Source organism: Prorops nasuta, unplaced genomic scaffold (genome assembly GCF_024137725.1).
Source record: "Prorops nasuta isolate Cenicafe-Biocafe unplaced genomic scaffold, Cenicafe_Pnas_1.2 PNAS00005, whole genome shotgun sequence".
Taxonomy (NCBI): Eukaryota; Metazoa; Arthropoda; class Insecta; order Hymenoptera; family Bethylidae; genus Prorops; species Prorops nasuta.
The window spans coordinates 8328209-8350897 of NW_027116802.1; the positions used below are offsets into that span (position 1 = coordinate 8328209).

At 41.8% G+C, this 22689-nt stretch overlaps 1 protein-coding gene across 2 annotated transcripts in view; it reads left to right on the forward strand.

Moving 5' to 3' along the window:
* Nucleotides 1-22689, forward strand: part of LOC136773232 (connectin-like) — a 173735-nt gene that overhangs the window by 87115 nt on the left and 63931 nt on the right. For both annotated transcript variants that reach the window (XM_066726727.1, XM_066726728.1), the window contains one exon: nt 21209-21736. In XM_066726727.1, coding sequence (XP_066582824.1) covers nt 21216-21736 — 521 coding nt within the window. In that variant the 5' untranslated portion in view covers nt 21209-21215. The remainder of the gene's footprint in view (nt 1-21208; nt 21737-22689) is intronic.

The following is a 22689-nucleotide window of genomic DNA, read 5'->3' on the forward strand; positions in this document are numbered from 1 at the left end:
TTATGCGTAATAAAGGGGAGTGCTGTATTTTTCTGAGAAACAGATCTTAAAATTCTTTACGGTACGGTGTCAACCGCGAGAAACAAGAAACTATTCTCCATTCCAACAAACTGCGGTGCACCATCAGCATCAACAGCAGCAGCACAGCAGCACACAGCAGCAACGGCGCAGCGGTGGCAGAATAGCAGCAGCAAGTATACTGTGCAATAGAAGAAAAAGATCCGGCGTCTTGTAAGATGTGGAATATTCAGCCCGTAGCTCTCGAGAGTTCCCGGCGGGCATGCGAAATCTGGGGCCTTGAACCATCCTGTTCTTGCATCCACCCCCTTTTTACCCAAAAATACGATAAGGCTTCTTCAGACTTTTTGCCCTCCCCCCCCCCCTCCTCATCCTATCTCTTTTTTTACTCTCCATCTTTCTTTCTCTTTGAATGTCTCCGACCCTAGCTAGCAAGATATCTTGTCTCTCGCGAAAAACCTACATTTTCAAGAGTATATGCATTATAATCGATAACGGATTCCTAAAGAAATCCTGGAGATTCCACTTATTTTCAGCGCTACTATCATTTTATGAAGAAAGTGATTTATGCATATGCAGGATACATCGTGCTCCTTTTATCATTTTATTCCAAGTTCCGATCTCCCATAATTTTTCTCCTTTTTATTCTTTAAGTAAAAATGTTGGTTTCGCGAGACCTTCGTTATATATACATACCCAACAGCAGCAACAGCGTCAGGTCATATCTACATTTTTCCGTTGTATCTTCGCAAAGTTTAGCAGTTTCTCCCGTTGCTCTACTCCTATGCACATGCACGCACATGCAGCATATATACATTGCAGCAGCAGTATAAGCTCTGCGCAATCCTAATAGCCAATCGGAGGCTACGCGGGTCCAATGCAGAACCGTAAATCTCGTTGGCGAAGGAAATCGGTAGCATTCGGTTATTCGCCTGTATAATTCACGACCTTCTCATAATTATAGCCGAGTTTTTATGCTCGGCTCACAAGTTCCGAGCGTCGAAACTCTCCTCGGGAGAATTTTTACATGCTCTCACCGAGCTGCCGCTCTTGATAATCGTTTTATATTTATTCGCGGAGCGAAGTCGAGCTCGCGTTGGTCCGTGGACGGCTGAATTCTCTCATTGGGTCGAGCGTAATACGCGATGGCGTCATTTCGATAAGGCAGAAATGCCGCGAGCCACGAAATAACTGGGCGAGGGACACCTCGCGTGCGCCGTAACGAGAGCATTAGCCGAATCTGCGAGATATATCGCTCGAGACACGAGAATAGAGTGACGCCCGTTGAAACTTAATTAGACCGTTTATGGCCTCGTGTAAATTATAAAATTCATTATATACCCGGCGTGAAAGTACTCATGAAGCTCGTTGACTAATCCAACGATGTTAATAAATTTCCATGCCGGTCGCCTCGCAGATGGGACCACACGGGACGTTGCCTTCGAAATTTCTCCATTCGACGTTTTGCAAAAATAGACGACAAAAAAAAAAGAATTAAAAGAGAAGCGTGTAAATCTTGACTAGAGTCAACGAATACCACCTGCAACGCCGGGATGACGACGAGAGTTAATCCGTCTACGGTATACCAGCGCGTACCCTCTGTCTTCCTCTCCAAGAAGTAGCTTTTTAACGTGGGATGTCTTCGCGCAGAAGAGTTTAAGTATGACGAGAGGAAATTTCGCGAGCGAGGCGTTCGCGTCAACGGGATAAAAAGTATACTGGATCGTGTCGTGACGTACTGGCGACAAACGAGCTTCTTCGCAAAAATACTCCATAGCCAGCAGACACTTGCCATTGTCGTTCTGCTCGTTCCAACGCTCCATCATTTTTTGTTGCCTTCTTTGCCGCTCGTACCTCGGTACTCCCGCTAAAAGTTTGCGGCTTCCTCGATTTCGCTGAGCCATAACGCCGAGTTTGCCGTTGATACGTACGTGGCGCGACCAGATTTAACTACAGTTCGGGCTGTGCGGCACAGTTGCACTGAGCGCGATTAGGATATTAGTCCCTTCCGTGGAATATCATTCCAGCGAGGCGCGCGAAACTTAATTAGATCGTTTACTGCTTCGTTAATGACGAAAAGTTTGCTGTTGGCTTGAAGCTGGAGGAATGTGCGTGAGGGGGAACGAGGGTGGGAAAGGGATGAGAGGGGGAGGGGGAGGGGGGAAGGCTAGGGGGCCGAGTTAATGACTCGGCGTTGTCCATGAAAATTCGCGTCCCGCTATATATATATATATATGAAAGGCCTTTTCAGAACAGGACCTATCATTTTGCAGTGTCCCTCGCGGCTAACAGTGCCATTAAATTACCAAACCTTTCTTCTTATACCGACAAACGGTTCACCAACGCCCACCAACTGAACGTGACACATTCATTTTTCATTGTCAGACTCTCGAACGAATCAATTGACAAAAAGTCGATCCACTATCGGCTAAAATAATATGGAAATACGAACCATATCGCGCTAATCGACGATATTGCTTCATTTATTTGTCTCGTTTTTCTCGACAGTCTAAAAATATACATTCATTAGGGAGACTATTAGCAGACACTATTTCTATTCATACAAGATATTTTTGTATCTTGTATCAGAAACGCTTGACTTTTTGATGTAAAAAATAGAGAGACTGAGGCCCGTTAAACTTATTTCGAATAAACCAGAGGACGCTTTTAGGTTTTGCCATTATAACAATAATGGGAGTAGGTTTGCCTCGAAGATCTCGGTCCCCTGGCACTCTCCCTAATGTCTGGTAAACAAAGGAAGAGAGATAGGGGTATTGATGGAAACGAAAAGTGTGTAATCGATAGAATCGGGTATAGCTTAAAAAGAGGCCTGAGTCGTTGAAGAGAGAAATAAATATATAGATACATGTTGATTATTGTTATGGAAGAGTGGAGCTCCTGCTATATTACGTCACAAGGATGAATAAAATAACAAAAAAATTATACAAACTCCCATAAGCCCAGAGGGCGATGTCCAGTAACTGGGAAGATCTTTCCCTTCACTATGTGCTCTCTCATACAAGGTATAAGTGCAGAACAAGTAAATTGACAATAAAAATCTTGACAAATGAGACAAAACCCTTATTTCCACACATTCAGCAACTGGGCTCTATTCCCTTCCCCTCTCTTCCTCCCTATTTTACTCATTAATTGCAATTCGCATTTGCAAGTCATCACAGTACAACCTGAAAATCCACTACACAAACTATGCCAATCGCAGTTAATTTAGTAAATTTATTCAATTTATCGAGAATTATTATAAAATTAAAATTTAATGAATTACCCAGTGTAATCATAGGAATAAATCTTTGATCACTTATGAGCAACAATATCGAAACACAAAGTAAACCTATAATGAGAGATATTACAGTGGCAATAATTGAAGAAAACAACAAAAAATTAGAGAAACAATTGAAAAGTTAGTTCCTGGTAAGGATTCGATCTCGTGAGGAAATCGAATGGACTCGTGTAACCTATGGAAGATTAAAATAACTGCAAGGAATTTAACGAGGTAATTATTTAAATCACACAAGCCCAACAGGAATCTGGTGTAAATTAATTATAAAGATTTCCTGAAGGAGCTATTCCTAATCTTAATACTTGAGGTAAACTCGGCAAGAGAGGCGTTTGTACAGACTAACCGTATCTCCGTTGTTGATAGTGCTGGTACCGGACGAACCTGGCATACGCCATAGACGAGCAGATCCCTTTGTTGCATGCACTATTGACCGCAACTGCTTTCCCACTTGTTTTACAACAGACCTTATATACAATTGACAATCGCTAGCTGATTTACGTTGAAGAGTCTTATTCGTTTCGTGCATGAGTACATGGGCAACGCAAATATAATGAATGAAAAATGTGCGACTATATAACGCTGATAATATTCATATGCACAGTTAAACATACTCTCACTAATATCATTGTATTGGTATGCACGCTGCGAATACGTGAACTAATACATTGAAGGTGGTAATGGTAGGTAGTTATGCAGAACGAACTGAAAATGATCATTTTTTTAACAATTTAGCTGCATATGGTACAGTTTATGCAATTTGCCAAATCCTAATTGGATAGGTAAAGTGTTTATGTGTACAGGTATAAGTTGCTTTTACTAATACACAGCGCTCAGTAAGGAACAAGTAAGAGGTAAGAGAGAGAGGGCAGAGAATATAATCTAACATGCAGTAAGTATAGCAATTGTTCAGAAATTAGTGCAGTCCGACACGACCTTACCAGTGACAATGGTAAAATGTGATGGATTGAATTCAAAAAGCGATACTTGATTGATCAATCATATTGAGTATTTGAGTAGAGTTGCGGAGTTGCTACTTCCATTGGATTCAACCTCTGGTATGAGGAAGATGTAAACGGTAGATGTGTAGTGTGAGTGCAACGAACGTAGTATGTAAAAAGAAAGTAAATGTAGACTAGCAATAAAACATAGGTGACAGTACTTTCGAGATTGTTCAGTATTGAAAAGCCTCTAGGTTATTATTGCCTTTTTTCTTAACTATTTTAATACTTTTTTTATTTGTATACATATGATATACCTTAAAACGTGTAATACATGAATTAATGTTAATCGGACAGAACTCGTTCCGAGTCTATAGATAGTAAAAATGAGTGATATTCTTATTATTATAAGTGTTAATAATAGCGCTTATATTTTTGAATCTCGATAAATGTACCTTTTGTATGTAAAAAGAAAATATTGGTAAGCCCATGAGATGAGCCTTGACAGGTGGCTAGGAGATGAGATCCAGATAGCACTTTCAAGTTTACTATCAGATATGGTTTGCCATAGTATGGGACTCTCATAAAAAATGTTGAAGTTAGCAGAGGTAAGACGAGACTTCCTGTGCAGATTCGTCACACCAGTTTAATAGTTCTTAACCAAATTAATCGTTTAAACGGAAGCGCGATAATTGGTAAGACAAATCTGCAGCAAACGCCTACCGCGAGTGTGGATAAAGGCAACAACAGAAATGGACACGAAAAAAGAAGAGGCACTTTGGATCATCCTACAGACCTGCGATGCTTACTTACTTATATACGAAAGAAAGAGAGAGAGAGAGAAGGTGAGGGAATGAGGTAGAGTGGAAGCTTGGATAGTAGATCGAGGGTGGTTTATGAGGTAGGTAGGGGTGAAAGTAGGCAGAAAAGGGAAGTTGGAAGGGAGGGATTGAAATAATATATCCTTGCAGAAGAGGTCGAGATCGATTCGCTCGTCCCAGCTCTTGGGGCATATCCGGGAGAAACGAATCCGAAGGAAAGGCATACTTCTAACGCGTCCTTATCTGTAAGCTTATGCAAATGCCGAGCAGTTTGCTACGAGGATTTGCATACACTAGACCGTCGATCTATATGGGATCATGTCTAGGCATAATCTCGAGGAGCCCACCAGTTATAACGCGAGTGCAGTCCCGCGCCGCTCTCTCTCTCTCTCTCTCTCTCTTTCTGCCTGGAACATCACCTCTGCGCTAGTGCCAGATATACCCCCCCCCCCCCCCTCCCCTCGTTCCTCTCCCACAAACTCAGCCGGGACTCGTGGGAGTTGCATTGGCCAATCACCCATTCGACTCACTTTTTTATTTAGTCCCGTGGGGTATATTCACTCCCGCATATCCCCAACGCGAGTACACATTTATTATATAAAATACCAATTGCACGTGTTTACCATGACACTCTTTCGCTCACCTACGCTCTTCCTCTATTCATTTTTCGCCAGTGTCTGGTATAGGCTACGGCCATGACTCATCAGCATGCGCTCAGAATTAAAAACTCACTGCACAATTCTCCCTCACAGTCTGCTATCATCCTGTAGATTCTTATTATGCAAGCTATAGTGAGCGAGCGAACGAGAAAGAGAAAGAATAAAGGGTGGGGGAAGAGATCCGTTAATCGGTGACGTGACCGCCACTTCTATGAGCTGGCACGCCTGCCTGAATTACGTAGATATTCCATAAAGCCATCATTAATTGGTACAGTCAACTCGTTCTCCTCCTCCACTCTCGGCTGAACGCTCGGTGCACTTTTAACGCCTCTGCCAGTCATCCTTAACTCCACTCACAGCGATTAATTACCCGACTGCTAGCAAAATTCTATTTGCATCGAATCTCGTTGCTTCATCGTCGTCGATGAATCTCCGCTGATTCACCGTTTCTTATCCGATGCCAGTCGATAATACATTTAAGTAACGCTGACTAATTCATGCACTTTTTATCGCATCTATTTTCCCTCCTTTCCGTGCGTACCAACACAAACACAATCAACTCGGAATGCGTAATACGTAATAAAAATCTGCAGGGGAAAATAACAATATTTATAACGACGGATAGCGAGCGCGTTGATGGTTCATGGTACATACGCATGCAGCTACATTATACGCAGGGCAATACACACACACACGCGCGCGCACAAGAATCTCTCTCTCTCTCTCGCTGGAGGATTAGAGAGTCGCAGGTTTGCACCTTACTGCATCGCTCAGTCGTCGCACCTGAATGTATAATCGATTGGCGAACGTATTTGGCACGGACCTATTTAGGGTGTACCACGATACGGTCCTGCTTAGTACTGCTACAGTAACCATACATATATATATATATATATATGGGAGGAGAAATTTCTGATTCTCGGTCCGTTCCATTGTGCGGTTATATGCGCAAACTAGCCACTCCCATTATTCACTCACCGTTATTAATCTTACGATGGAGAAACAATACTGGATATTTTAGAAAGCACACGCACTGCTATTATATTAACGTTACATTATTAAGCGAAATCAACAAGAATTTCGTAAAAGCTCGAGCATGCCTCGGGTTATTGGATATATTTCCCAAAGATTCAATTACGCTTCTTTGTAGGTGCATGCTCGGATCATTAGCAGTCAAAGGATATTCCATACGTTTGTCCTGCGCAACGTGGCTTTCTTGCAGTTTGCAGCAATGAAAAAAGTAAAATAAGGGCCGGACTGATTCTCGTATTACTTGGCTCCGCGCTGCGAAGCTCCTGCGGAAATTGCTGGCGATGGCCGAGCGTCGCCGAAACAAGGAGGCGGTGCGGCGAGTGTTCCGAGCGTTTTTATCGGCTTTCCTTTGTTTTTCGTCTCATTTCGCTCCTCTTTTTTCTTTCGGCCCTTCCGAACAAACACCGCGCGCCGCCGTGACAGAATTGACGGAGACGCTCTTTGCTCGATAAGCGCGATGAGAGAAGGACTAGTCCTCGTTCACTCTACATCATCTTCGTTCTCGTTCCACCAAATCCTTTCTTCGTTCGAAGAGACAATTGGAAAGGAAGCGGGAGACGCGCGATAGGACGCTCGATAATAAAGTATATGGTAGATGCGGTGTAGCTCGTGGAATTCAAACGTCCTGCAGGGGGAAAGGGGGGTGGGGGGGGGGGGGGGTAGCTCGAGATATCACTAATGGCAGCTGGAGCGATAAACATGAGAGGCGTCAGCTATCTCATTGTTGGATATAATGCCGCGTTCCTCACATCCTCATATTCAATGCTATTTCGGCTATTGCCCCGACGAGTCAGCTTAGTTAGCAATTTACCTCGGCCCAAATCTCTCTTCGTTACACACACACACAGTAAATTTATATATATATATATATATTGGTATGTAACTTATAGTGTACATAGTGTACATACATATATGAATATCGCAAATTTTATCACTATTGCAAAGCAGCATGCTAACGAAAATAGAATCCACAAGGTGCCTTTATGCGAGTTTCGTGCCTTCGCGTTGTAAATTCTCCTATAATTGCTTCGAAAAGTTTCGCTTGGGATAAATTTAATTTTTTACACACTCCATTGTACATATACGTAAGGTTACTGCTCTGCCACCCCCTCGTGGCGTGTTTCAAAGTTTTCGACTGTGAAAATGTGCGAACTGCAGACGAGGAAGAACGAATATCCAAATTGGCGAATTTTCAATAGAAAAGTCATACCTCGTGTCGTGACGTACGATGAATTTTGTATACTTCCGACGTTCGCTTACTTCTATATATATATATATATACGTTTGTCTCATTTTCCGGAACGATCACACGCCAATGGTTCTCTATTCATTGTTAATGCATCGTATTATTACGACACCGGTCCAGCAGTGGAACGTGTTCTCGCTTGTTCCTCAATATAGTTACCAGTCCAGCTCGATCGACGTATGCTGAACGCACGCGGAAGAGGATATACGTGCTTGCTTCCAATATATATATATATATATAGGTGTGTATGTATATACGGTATAGTATATTTACAAGAAGAGAGCATAGCTGCACTTGCAGTTGCACAATGCCAAAAGCACTCGTATCGGTCGGTCGGTCGGTCGGTTCCCTGTGTATATATATATAGGTGAAGCCAGCTTCCCCGAGCCATTCCACGTTGAGAAACAACTCGTTTTGTTCGTTTCCACTCCCACCCATCCTCTTGACTCCCTTATCTCCTCGTCTTATCAGTTTGCCTCGTTCATTTGGCCCTGTCACCCTGAGAAAAAAGGCCAAGATTAACGCACCCCTTTCTCGCCAAGCTTAATGGATGTTTGAGCTTCGCGCGCGAATTACGCTGCATCAACTTTGATTACTTTTAACAAAGCTCCGCTGCTTTTTATTCCGACTGGCCGTTTACCCCGGAGAAAATTGTCATTAATTAATTTCAGTAGTGCGCGCGACTCTCGTTTAGAATTATTCAGAGACTATATTCAGGGTTTTTGACACGTGGAATATTCTCGACTGATGGTCATTATCGAGTAATAATATATCTAACGTTCTCTCGATAGAGTATATACTTGGTCTGGACTCTTAATTGTCTGGATATTTTTGGACATTGTCAGCTGGATTGTACGTGTGTGGCTGTGTGCGGATGAAAGGTTGCATAGACGTCCCACGCAAACGCTCAATGTCAGCGTGTCCCGTTAAGTCGTATCATTGGCAAATAGATATTTCCGGCTCGTCTGTATAACCCTCCGGTAAGCCTAAGGGCACAAACTCATCGTTCTCCTACTGCCAATCAGAGATATACATATGGTATAATTAAGCTACCACGAGTCATCAAACCACCAAATGGATCATTGTTCATCAGATATATCGTCCTACTAATACCGCACTACATTTTTCGATAACGTATATACAATAAAATCGTATTGAACGAAAATTGTTGAAAGGCTCTTTTGTTGCGTCTGGCCAAATATTTTCCTCTCTATTACAAGGGTGAAACGTATTGGAACGGATCATCCCGGCTGCGCGGCGACTTTCAAATAAATAGATATATCCGATCAGATTATTTATGGGATTCGGATGGTATCCGAAAAATATTGCTCTATGTTGTTTGAGGAAAATGGAAAGTTTGCCCGCACTCGTTAAAAAGTTTCAAACGTTAGCCGCGTGTGGTAGGGGGTAAGGATAAGGGGTAGTATTGCTGATGGTACAGGGTTGCGTATTCGCCCACCTCTCTCACCCTCCCCTCGCCTCTTTTCACTAGGCTCTCATCACTCTCGCGTAATGGAATTCACGTCACAGAGGGCTATCTCTCTCGACCTGAAACTTTTCGTCTTTTGATTGATTTTTTTTCTCTCCACCTCCCACTTCCTCCTCTTCAACCATTTTTTACACTCTGGTTACGCTTAGGCTGGCAGCAGTTTTCAATCGACCAAGATCTCGTCCGGATTATCTTGCTATAGATATACTATAGCTCGAAATGTATATATCAAAAGTCGAATGGCAAAGGGTGAAAAAAAATTGAGTAATCGTCCACATTGCGCGCAGCTAAACGAATACAGCGAATTAGTTAAAGGTATATAGCAGCAATTTCAACTCGGTAAAAATTCCCTCGCTACGGCTCGAGCACTGTTTTCGCCTAATTAAATCGGGACTGATCCATGTCGTTCGAGAAAAGTTTGAAAAAACTTTCTCTCTCTTTCTTTACTTTTCAGTACTTCCATCGAGAGGCTTCCACGCTTTTAACGAATCTCATCCTAACGCTGTCTTCTACCGAGGACAGCTCGGACCTTATCAACGTCCTGGAATGTTCCGAAAAGAGTAGCTGAAATAAGCAATAATAAAAAAGGAGAGGAAAGAGAGAGAGAGAGAGAAGAAATTTAAATTTATAATAGAAGATCGAGATGAGTGAATTTTCTTTGCTAGTCGCGATAATGTTTGAAGTGTATATTATACCATACATGGTAACATAGGGGTGGTGGTATTCGTGAGGGTAAAAGGAAAGTGAGAATGTAGGTAGGTAAGGCGAGAGAAATTGGAAGGTAGGTTAGAAAGGATAAATCGGAGAAAAAAGACCGTGGTGATCCGTGGCTGAACGGCAGAGTATCGTATTAAGCGGAAAACTCGTTTACGGAACGAGAAGTTTCCGCGCTGACTGGTCGCTGCTCCGATATACTCTATATAGTATAATAGAAAAAGAGAAGGTGAGAGAGGAACGTGCTCGAAGAATTAATGAGAAATCGGGAAGAAAGCGCTGTTGCTTGCTTGTTTGATACGCGTCGTACCAATTACTCTGTCGTATAACGACGCTCGTATATATGGATCAAAAAAGTCTCTGCCTCCCTCCCCCCCCCCACCCCTCGTTTCCCGTCCATCCATCTCTATCATCGCTTCACCCTTCCCTCTTAGCCAACAAACTGCAACTTCATTTTAATCTCGATTTACCAGCATCGATATCGCAATAACACTGTACAGAAATAAACAACTGAGCGCCCGATATTTGCGAAACGATAACGATATATAGATTTATAGAAAGACGTACGGTATGTACATTAAAAGGCGAATAGTAAATATATATATATAGTTTATATGGAATGGTGAAAAATTGTTTATTCCTTGGAAAAACAGGAGCTCGGTCGAGGTGGAAGTTTCGAAGCGAAGGGGAATTGTCGTGATTCGAGAGAAGCAACTGCTTTCTGTTCGCGCCATGTTGTATTACAGCTTGGCGTTAAAATTGATTTCGCGAGAAAACTTGCAGCACTCGCCAAAGTAGTGGACGCGCGTCTTTTGTTGGAAATTCTGTCCCGTCCGTGAAACTTGTGCATTAGACTTCTCGAGTGGCTTCTTTTGATCCGCATCCAACTTTGCCCAGCGAAATCAGACCTTCCAGGCTTCCCGTTCATGTATAAAGTATAAACAGAATACTCGACCACTGCTACTGTTTGAATAATAAACCCAGCTATGGTAAAATCGATGAGGTTCGTGTCTTTTGATCAATTTTTCACAACTCCCTGCGCGCTTGTATTGCTGAAATCGAGCGCAAGGACGAGGAGGCTCGTTTTATATATATATATATATATATATATATATAATTGTTTCTTTCCGTTGTCGAGTAGAGGGCGTCCCTCGCGGAAAACCCAAGGAGAATAAATGATAATGTTGAAAGAAAACCTGAGGTTTTATGGCGGGAAGAAAAAAAGGAAAGGAAAATAAGCAAGAAAATAAAAGTTTTGGGAATTGGGATCATTAGGAGTGACTGGGTCCTTTCGCTGAAAGAATGAAAGACGCCCACGTGCCGTGAATCCGCGGTTTCAGCCACTCGAGAGAGAAGAAACAGAGTACGGGCCGAACCAGCTAGGAAGAGTCGATAATTTAGCAGAAATGTGAAGTTGGAGCTCGGAGAGTTGCACAGTCAGAAAACCGAGGGAAATAAATAAGTGTGGAGTGTCTGAACGTTCCACGAATCACAACTGTGCAGAGCTTCCTCCGAGAATTTTCCATTCGCTCTGTATAAACAATTTGTGCCGAAATTTCTGTCGTTGAATAAAACGGGTATGGTCGATTTGATTTTTTCAGATTTCCGAGTTTCGTGCATTCATTGCCACTCTTTCGCTCGTCTCTTTCTTATCTATATTTATATGTATTCCCTGTGGAGCGCGGAGGGGATGCATGTACAACACGCGCGCGCACTGGTATAGGTATATATATATGCAGTCTTTATTGTTACACTCGCATGGAGATAGCGTACGCCGCGCCAACGGAATTTCCTTATCCCGAAGCAGCACTCAAATACTCGGTGCTTTTCCCGAATCGACCCCGCAAGGTCGTACAGAGCGAGAGAGGAAGAGCGAGAGAGGAAGAGAGAGAGAGAGAGAGAATGCACTGGAGGAACGCTCGATCTGCTATTTTATCAGTTGGTATACATATCGATTGTGAAGGGGCCCCGCGCGCTCTCCTGCTGCAGACTCTCCGCATCAGCCACTCGAATTTTGTCAGCAATCATTTTCCTCGCCTCTCTCCTTCGTCAGCTTCATTTGACTTTCCGAGTTCGTTAACGCGCGCGCCAAAACTTCCGCCATCTTCAGGCGGAACGAAGCAAGCAGCCAACCAACCAACGAAATTGTTGGAGAACACGAGCCAACTAAAAGTTTCCACGTAGTTTAATTGTGAAATAGATAATAGAACGGCCATTATCGCAATGCTGCTCTGGCCTTTTCCCCAAAATGAAATTCCATATAGGATTTGAGCTTGAGCGTGAGAGTGAGGGAGGGGGGGGGGGGGATGAGCCATAAAAGGTTCACGGAGCCATTGCCTAATAATTCAGACGAAACGCCTAAACGAAATTATAAAATTCTAGCAATTCCTTGGGAAAACGTACGTTGGGATTAAGAGGCTGCTACTACGAGCGCATTAAGGTAGATTCTTGAAATAACAGAAATCATTTAAATAAATCGTATTGCGGCCAAAAAGGTTTTTCCAGGGAATTAAGCAACTCTTTCCTCGGCCAGCGTGTCATTGAAAAGTGTAAGGGAGAGGGAGAGAGAGAGAGAGAGAGGGGGGGGGGGAATGCAAATTAATGAAAACTGTGTTTTTACAGGCACAGCAGGCCACTGAAGGACGTTGCCATAGCTCCGAATGGGAAAGTAGACTGCACAGAGTGCTTTTCTCGGAGTAGAACAATATTTCGTTCCGCCATAAATCACATCGAGAGAGACACGCTTGTCGCAATATTTGTTCATTTTTCGCGCCACCTTTTTTAAGCTTAAATGATGAAGGGAAATTAGGGGAGAATTTAGTTGGGCCGGCAAAGGATATTAGTATAATGTTGCGCGAGTGGGATATTCTCATTTGCAGTTGTCCGTAACATCGTTCTCTTTGGCAAACGGTTGTCCGTCGTACACATTTCGAAGCTGCCGGCTACGGCTAATACCTATACATGTATAGGTACACGCGAACGTGGACGTTGACGTGGACGCGGGGCCATTTATAACTCGCTCCAAGTATCGTATCAGCTAATTTGCACGGTCCAAGCGAGAATGTACAAAAGGAAGTAATTTATCAGGGTGAAAAGAGTTGCTTTGGCGAGTGCAATGAGCGCGCCAATGGAATGTTCTTGCTCTACCATTAAGGTCATCGGTGCAGCTTTGTGCCTGATGACGAGATCCGTAGACTCGCGCGCGCACGCCCCTCATTATGTCTCTGTGCGTGTATCCCATGTGCTTGTGCATATATATATATATATATATATACCACATAGCAGTACCGCACATGGAGTGGAACGCGTGCGAACCGCTAAACCTCGGTCACAGTAAATTCTCGAGAAAACGCATGCATGCCTCGACGTTCTCGTCCACGACGACCTTAATTGCTACTGTTTCGACGGGACCCACGATTTAACATCCCTACGGTCGTTTACTCGACAACAATTATATTCCCCCGTATATGACCAACGTCACGTCTCGCGAGGATTAACCAAATCTCTCTCTCTCTCTTTCTCGCTCGCTAGCCACCGCTCTTCTCCTGCAACAGTCACTTCTATTTTCGCTCCTATGGCAATCCTATATGTATACATAATCGCAATCTCACGCGATTAATCAGATTTATATACTGATTTGATTCTTATTACTTTTACATTCCCTCGGTGTGAGGGATATATCTATTGTGGAATGCGTCGAGCAAAGTTTCCTCCTGTTGTTGTATAACCTAAGAATATATTAGTATACATATATATACCCGTGCAAATTAGATGTTGCAAAAAAATGGCGTAAAATAAACTAGCTGGTGCAGTGGAGAGTACAGTTTGTTTTAATTAATTAAGCATTTCGAAGAGATAAGGTCTCGCGAGAGCGAAGCATCATTACAAACTCAGCAGTAGCTAATCGGTTTATGGTCTAGTAGTTCCGATAATTAGTTTATTAAGTAGCCGCCTTGCTATTAATGTTTTACTTTCATCTATCCGACATTGAACGATATCGAGCCGGACGCGGCCGCGCGGTGGGGACAAAACAATTTTAAATTCAACGCTGCATCAAACGCTTTCGCTTAGCAGCTTAACGCAATTATACCCGCTTTAAGAGCTCTAATTAAATTAACAATCATTATTACAATAATGTATCGTTGATTCAAACACGTGTCAAATTACTGCAGGAAAATCTCGGTGAAACATTTCGTTAGGGGAGTGCAGTGATAGCTTTAATAAATACTCGTTTAAGCATAATTAAGCGATACGTCATGAAATGATGCAGGCATTGAATAATACATGAATCGCTCAAAAATGTAAACTATTTGCCGTTGAATCGCGCGCGCGGAGGTAACGAGGCGTATCAACGGGGTCTTGCGAAAAAACTATTGTAAAAATAGAGGAAATTATCATTGTGTATGACATTGAATTGCAAATCGGTGAGAGTCGTTTTGACGGATGAAATAAGAGCTAATTTCTGACTGTGCGTCATGATACCGTCACGATAGCGTCATGACGTTTATTAGTCTATGCGGTCAGCTAGCGAAATTATATTCTCCATCAACGTAACGACACAGCCAGCCTACTGCAATAATCATTTTTTCAAGCGAAACTCTGCATAAACTGTATATATTCTCTCTATTGCTCCGCGGTGTCTCCTCGCGTAATTCAACCCCCCCCCCTCTCCTCCACTTCTCCTCCCACTACCATGTTTGGCTTTTCTACCCTCATCATCGCTCTATCCTGATGCACACCGCCGGGTCGTAGTTCGTTCGGCAAGCTGCGTGCAATCGCACGACTCGAGTCTCGCTGTGAACTCTCTTTGATAAGTCATCGCTCTCCAATTAATAGGATGTCGATCGATCTAAGCTAATTCACGTCGCCTAGCCAAAATACTAATCTCCTATTTGCAGCTTCTAACGTATCCCTCCGGGAAGTCCGACATGTGCCAAGCATACCAACGATCTACCTGGAATAGTCCTTCGATCCTCCTCGTCGATCGCCTCGCTCTTGACTCATTCGCCTAATTAAAAGCAGCCCAGTGATAGTTTCGCGAGCTGCTACATCCCATCGTCGAGTTCTGAACAGTAGAGCTATTAGTCCCTTAAAATTTCATGCATTTTACACGTGAAATATTAATGATTGAGGCAAATATTACATTTTTCCATGGAATATTGAAGAATAACTCTAATATGGAGACAATCTGTCAGATTTTACCCAGTACCAAATCCTCTTAATTTCAAAATGCTAATTATTACAATGCAGAATATTAAAATTCACGGTATACGGAAAAAATAAAAATATGCAAAATTTGTCCTCTCTGTCTCCAGGTGATTATTGTATTAACTGATTTACCGAATATTTCAGTAATTTTTTTGATTCCACAATGTAATGTTTATTATTTTTCTGATTATGCACTGTAAAATTGAAATATTTTTATTTCGCAATCGCGGGGATTTGGTCCCATGTCATCATAGTGATTTAAACAGTTTTATTTTCTCTGTGTATATAGAATTATGGATCAATAGTAAGATATAATCATGTTCTCATCTTTCTGTAATAATTTTTATATAACTATTCAGATTGGTGGGTGCATATGTAGTTGCTATAATGAATAGAAAACAGGTAATTTTTGTTAAATTCGTTTGTTTCCTGCCATTGACGATCTACCGTGAAACATTCGTGATCTTGGTCGTCGGTAGCCTTGATTGGTTCAGCCATCTAATTAACTAGCATAGCGATATATTCAAAAGCAACCAAATTCCGTCGCTAAACCCTCAAGATTCGATCAATCAATCTCTTGAAAGCTCGCACTAATTCCACCTTAGAACTATATGTATCAGTTACAAGATAATAACTTGCATCTCTTTCAACAATATCAAGTTAATACAATAAACAAGATTAGAAGGTATTATATATAGCTAACATTATTCGACGTTATACATGAAGTTATTATTATGAAATTCCTTTGCTTCCCCGTAAAAATCCGTGGTAAACATTTTTCTTTAAATCGATAACTTTATTTATTTGAAAATAATCAACACTTTTTACTCAATATTAACATGCAATCATAGAATTTGAATAGTTTTATAAACATTTGTGATTGATTAGAATTGAAAGGCATTTTGTACTTTCTCTCTCTCTCTCTCTCGTTTTAATTTAACAGCTCCTCTTGATTATTTAACTCAACTAGTTTTGGAATTCGTTAATCAAACACTCAGATCGAGTTTTCGTGCCGCTATATTTCTAAACTGAATAACGGTTTTGATTCACAAATATAACGATATAGTAGTTATATATGTCGTTGACAAATAAGACTGGCAGATGGGTGTCGTTATCAGCAGGCGGAAAAGTTTTGACGTTACGAAGCAACGCGTATTGTGAAATTCGTTTGCTTCCCGCTGACGTTTCACCGAAATCGTAACGTCACGTCTTCGAGTCTCGTTGCAACGCGCAACAATGTTTTTACGTGAATTTCACCCAACATTAGACGCGCTATGTTGCGAAAGAAAATGGTGCAATTTTCTTGCAGTGCTTGCCTCGAGAGATTCTTTCGAACGGCCGAAATAACGATCGTCAAATATTGATGCATCGGTGCTTTTGCCACGGTGATCTCCAAATGACACGAATAGCTCGATTATTGTTATTAAATGGGGGAGGGGGTACTCAGAAGAGATGCAGGATAGGAGGAAATCGACAAAGTGGGAAAGTGGGTCAAAATGAAAGGTGTAGTATCGCGTACGCGGGACCTACGTGTTTGCGGATCGAGCTATATGTATAGGTGTGCGAATGGCACTACGGGCCAACTTTTCCGCTAACCTAATAAACAAAGGTAAACGTTATCGGAAATTTGTCGATGATACAGAATGTTCCTCCAACGAGAAACCGCGAAACTTTTTTGATTTCAAGCGTGTACCGGTCGCAAGAATTATGAAACTTACTCGCCAGTCATGTTTTCACACGTTGTTCTTTTTCGTTAAAAGCTCTTCCATTATATATATATATATATATAGATTACCGAAAGCTTCGATTGATGGATAAGCAGCTAATGACGCTAAGACGGATGTGCATTCTAAACTCGAATAAGGAACTCGAGATTTAGGGAACGCACGGTTTAATTTTAAGGCTCCTCTCTCTCTCTCTTCCTCCCTCTCTCGCTTGCTCTCTGTAAATGGCAGTTCTTTTTACGGACACCGAGTTTTACGAGGATCACTGGAGGTATAACCGAGGCTTTGTTTTTCAGTCGAATTTACGGCAGGCGAATCCGTTTAATCGGCTTCGCTTTCGAAGGCGATGGGTAATCTCTTAATCGGCTGGATTATGAGACGCGAGCTGGCTGTGGCAAAGAGAGTATTTGAGAGAAAAGAGGAGGGGAGAGGGGATGGGAATGAGTATACGCTAGGGAAGGGTTAGTTGGGTTAGGTAACGAGGTAAGGCAAGGCAAGGCGAGAAGGAAGGATTCTCCTTCGTGGCAAGATACCGACGAGCACGCGTGTTTGTGTGTGTGTGCCATTCGCCTGCGTCTGGCCTGAATTCTGATAAGATTCTAATTAAGAAGACTTATTGGGGGTCGCCTTCTGGGAAGCCATGATGCACCGCGAGATCCTTTAGCAGCAGATGCTTCTCACCCCCCACCCCCAAAATCTTACTTCCGTTGCAACCACTTCCTATATATAGTATATACAATCGTTCTACAGCGAACATTCCAAACTTTTCTCTCGCTCTCTCTCTCTCTCTCTCTCGATCACACGCGAAATAACACTCTCGTTGTATTTGTTCGTCGCAAAAAAACTCGAGAAAAATTCGTTAATCGACCTTGAAAATTATCCAATGATAACTGTGTTATATACGTTATTCGGGTAGCCAACCTGCTATATTACTCCACAATAGAACTGTCCCATACACATCCTCTCGCGTTTTTCCCCAATCCTGCACGCTCGACCAACTATAACATCAAACATCAATATTAATTCCAAAATTCGTACTCCTATGCGCGATAACCGTTCTTCTATTATTCTCTTTCCATACATTTCAAGTTTCAATGACTGTGCCTTCATTGTCCAGCCTTTCCTATTGAAACAAATCATTCTATTACTACTGACATTTTAACATGCACTCTGACCATCACATTTTTAATTCATCACGATACTTATGAACTTTGATGGTTAAAAAAGAAATGCATAAGCATCAAAGTTGCATGATTTTTTTTGTATATTTCCCATTTTCTATTGGCCTACCGGCGAAATTCAAAAGGGCTGCAGTCTCGCTAACAGATTTTAATACTCCAGGGCTGAAACTTTCTTTTAAAAGTCTCGAAGAAGTTGCGAAAATCTCTGATCCATCCACGGATTTCCCATATCGTCCGTCAGATATTCACGAAGGGTAGGATTTTCTAATGTACACGGTGCGTTATACTCAAGTATAGAGTATATATAAACACATGACAGAAAAGAAAGTTTTTAAAATGTAAAAAATAGCACGGAGAGTCGCCATCGAGTTGATGGGATGGTGGTATAAGAGGAAGGGAGAGAATTGAAAGAAGGTTGGAGTGGGGGGGAGGGGGGAGGTAGTGGCTCTTTCTCGACCCATGCACGTGAGACAACTGAGACAAGCTCGGTAAGCTCACTCGGACGGCAGGAGGGAAAAAGCGCTGAAGCATACTTCGGACGGAGACGCGTGAATATCACCTAGAAAAAAGAAAGAGACTGAAAAAAGCATAATAAAAAAAAACCACGCGCTCCGCGTAACCGGCATTATGTAAACTTCCACTCGGGATGATAATTCTTCAAAGGGACCTCTCGCTACGTGCTGCCTCCTTTTCGGCTCTTCTTCTTTTTTCCCTGCAAACCTCCGTGAACTTTCATCCACGGTCAAGCATGCACGCACACGGACAAAAAACCTCAATCGTCAAAAGTGCACAAAGCTCCAATCCCTCTCTTAAAAAATAAGTATCCCTGCAATTTTAATAGCGAATAATTGAATTAACTCAATCGTTGGATTTTGTTGCGGGTGCACGCCAAAGGGACGAACGATGTAGGCCTCTTATATAGGAGAACGCGAAAGGTGAAGGGGGTCGATCGGCATCACACGCGAATACCGATCGTGCATGATGCTCGCTCGAATGCAACTCGACTCGGTAACTCAGCAACGCGACGCGTGCGATGCTTTTTCATGTTTTTTCCCCTTTTTTTCCGACATGGGCGCGCGCGCGTACGGAGCAGCTTGCCAGGTTGCAGGTCGCAGGGAAAAGCACGCAGGGAGCCAGTGGAGGGTTAGCCAACCAGCCAGATCAGCCGAACAACGAGTTTTTTTTCCAGCTTTCTTCGCGCCGAGAGGTTTTTCTAGACCGATGAAGCATACGCTAATCCTCAACGACGATGCTGCCCGTTGTCGAACGCCATCGCACTCCGACCCGTTCCGTTCCGATCCGATCTTTCACGAAAAGGAGCTCAACTCAAACCCACCATACTAGAACGCCAAGTCGTTTTAACATCCGCATCACTCACGCTCGACCCCACCCACACAATACCCAGCCCTGCCTTACCTTACCTTACTTTATTCCGCTCTCTTCCTTTCCATCTCTACACTCACACAGCTATATCACATTTTTGATCAATCGCGCGAAAATAGCCTCTCCTATATTTACCTTATAACCAAAAACCCACCACTCGTGTTTGCACCGCACACACTCTCGCATACGTGCTCTATTTTTTTTTTTTTTTTCTAACCAAATGCATCCTTAACCGTCCTCCTTTGCTTTATAGCAAAAAATTCGCTTCTCCTCCACCAGTAACCATATATCAATATATTATATAGTATGGTCAGGGAATCTGAATTGACGGATACGGTGAATACGTCCAATCATTGGAAGCGTATTAATTTGCTATATAATATTGCAATCAAAGGGCCAGACCGACGAACAAGGTCACGGAAATTGATTTCGAAGGAAATTCGATGAACAAGATGCACTAGACTTGTCAAGAGAGAGTTTAGTGATTGCTTTATGAGGGTTGTTTAGATTTAACACGTATTTTAAATTTTATGCAGTGAAGAATGTAAATGATGCCACAAAAGTTGTGGTTAAGTTGAAAATTCTGTATCGATATAGAAGGGCTATTTTTTTTAAGAAAACTACTATAAAATTTTTCAATTTTGTCAAGATTTATTACCGACGATCCAGTTATATAAAGATAAGTCTAGAACAAGAGTATGCTTAAATTGTCATTCAGCTTGAGAAATATTAATAATATTCAGAACAATTTATAAGAGTTTTTTTTAGATGTGATGGATATTAAATAGAAAAAAATGTAATAGCTTTCTTTCACATTGCAAATATTTTCCATATTACATAAAGATCAGTTTATAAGTATAAATTAGTATGGTCGATCGTCTACAAAACTTATTGTGTAACTCATCAAACATTAACAACATTAAAAATAGCGTAACAAATATTTTTCTCAGTCACGTTAGTATAATAATCGATATAAGAACCTGTGATATTTTTTCGGTATTACTAAATAGAGTTTGCATCGCTTGTTACCATGTACATATAAAATCTTTCTACACTAATTTTAATATTGTTCACATTTTGAATCAGCACATAATTATTTTTTAGACTGTTTTTCTTACTAATAACTTATATGTAGACGGATTTGGATGTAACCTGAAAAATATTACCAACACGCGTAAAAAGTGTTATTAGACTTGATTTACTATTATTACCTTAGTTACAAAAAGTTCTTATTAATAATAAATAATGTTAATAATATTTACCGAACAGCTCACACACACACACACACACACAACGATTTATGCAGACTCATGACCCTAACATATTTCGAAGCAACTCGGTAAATATTGATAATATTTAAAAACCGCAGGAGACTTTTATTCTCAGATTAGAAATAAGGTTTCCATATTGACTACAAATTTCGATATATGCTGTATGTTAATGTAGGTATCGCTTATTATTGATATTAACTCCTTAATCCATTGCTTTTGGTTGCAGGATCAACATGAGGTGGCCGATTTTATTGCTGTTGACGATCTCCCTAGGAACGTTCGTCCTGGCAGCGACTACGAGATCGCGCGGCAAAAAGAAAACCAACGACATTAATATTTGCGATATTGAGAAAACTCATTCGCCAATCTATTGTCACTGCAACAACATCGAATTATTAAATGCCACAGACGTCACATGTTTGGTACTCAGCAAATTCGAGGAGAGCGACGTTATGTGGAATTACTTCAAGTCGCAGATGTACCTGAGGAAGCTTTCGTTCGTGGTGAGAGGTACCGGAAGCTTGGACTACATACCTGGCCAAGCCCTTAAGCAGTTTAAGAACATCGAGGTCCTGACCATCCAAGATTCCAAGATTCACGAGCTCAAGGAACACGCTTTCTACATTCTGCCCACTCTCTCCGAGATTAATCTCAGCAAAAACATGATCTTCACTCTCAAGAGATACGCCTTCGACAGTGTCAAGAATCTCACAGTGATTAACCTCGACGAGAATCACATAGCGGAAATCCACAGGTAGATCCAATCTTTATAATTTTAACGAATAACATTTTTATATATAGGTATTTTAACGCTAGCTGTCTTTTGTCCTCGTGGTTGAATCGGCGATAGTCGAGTCTATCCCAATAATGCGCTGAGTCACGTTCCTTGTTTTTTTTTTCTTTTTTCATTTAACAGCATTTTAAGGGATGTTATGCAGTATAAGGTATAGCACTTTGGTCGAAGAAAGCCGAGAGACTGTAGTAAAAAATCGAGCCTCGTCGTGGAATTTTTCTAGGGAAGTAGGTAGACCCCAGGCCAGACTGGATGCTGGTGAATTACGCGAGAATCTCGCGAATGCTAGGGAGAATTTACAGCCAGCTCTCTTATTGCACGTCGAGTTTCTCTCCTCCGTTCTGGCGTACATCTCCGCGAAAAATCGTCAATACGCGCTGTTTCTATTCGCTGAAAACTTTTCCACTCGACGTTTAACGCTAATGAAAAAAAAAGCTCATTAAAAAATGTAACCTCGAGCTTCTGGAACGTTCGTTAAAACTGCCAATTAATTTCTTCGACAAATCCACTAATTTTCGCCGAATGCTCTAGAAAAACGCTACTTCCGGAAGATAAATGGAACGAATTACTAAGCTTATTACCGAAGCCAGCATTGGTGTTGCGAATTTATTTTCTACCTACCTCCCTCCCTCCCTCAATGTTTCTTCCTATATTCCTTGGAAAAAATACCAACGCGTAAAAGCACGATCATAAACATTGTCGTAATTCTGGCAAAATTGCTGAAGCTGTTATAGAAGATATTTTGTAGGAATAAAAATTTGAAGGGTACGGGTATTCCTTTTTTTCCGTTTCTTATTCTTTTTTGTCGTTTAGGAGATCGTCGATGAAAATAAAGGTACGGCGAGGTATTTGCCAGGATCTCCCTTGTCGCGTTGGTAGATTTTGCGAAAGGGGGGAGGGAGGGGGCAGAGGGG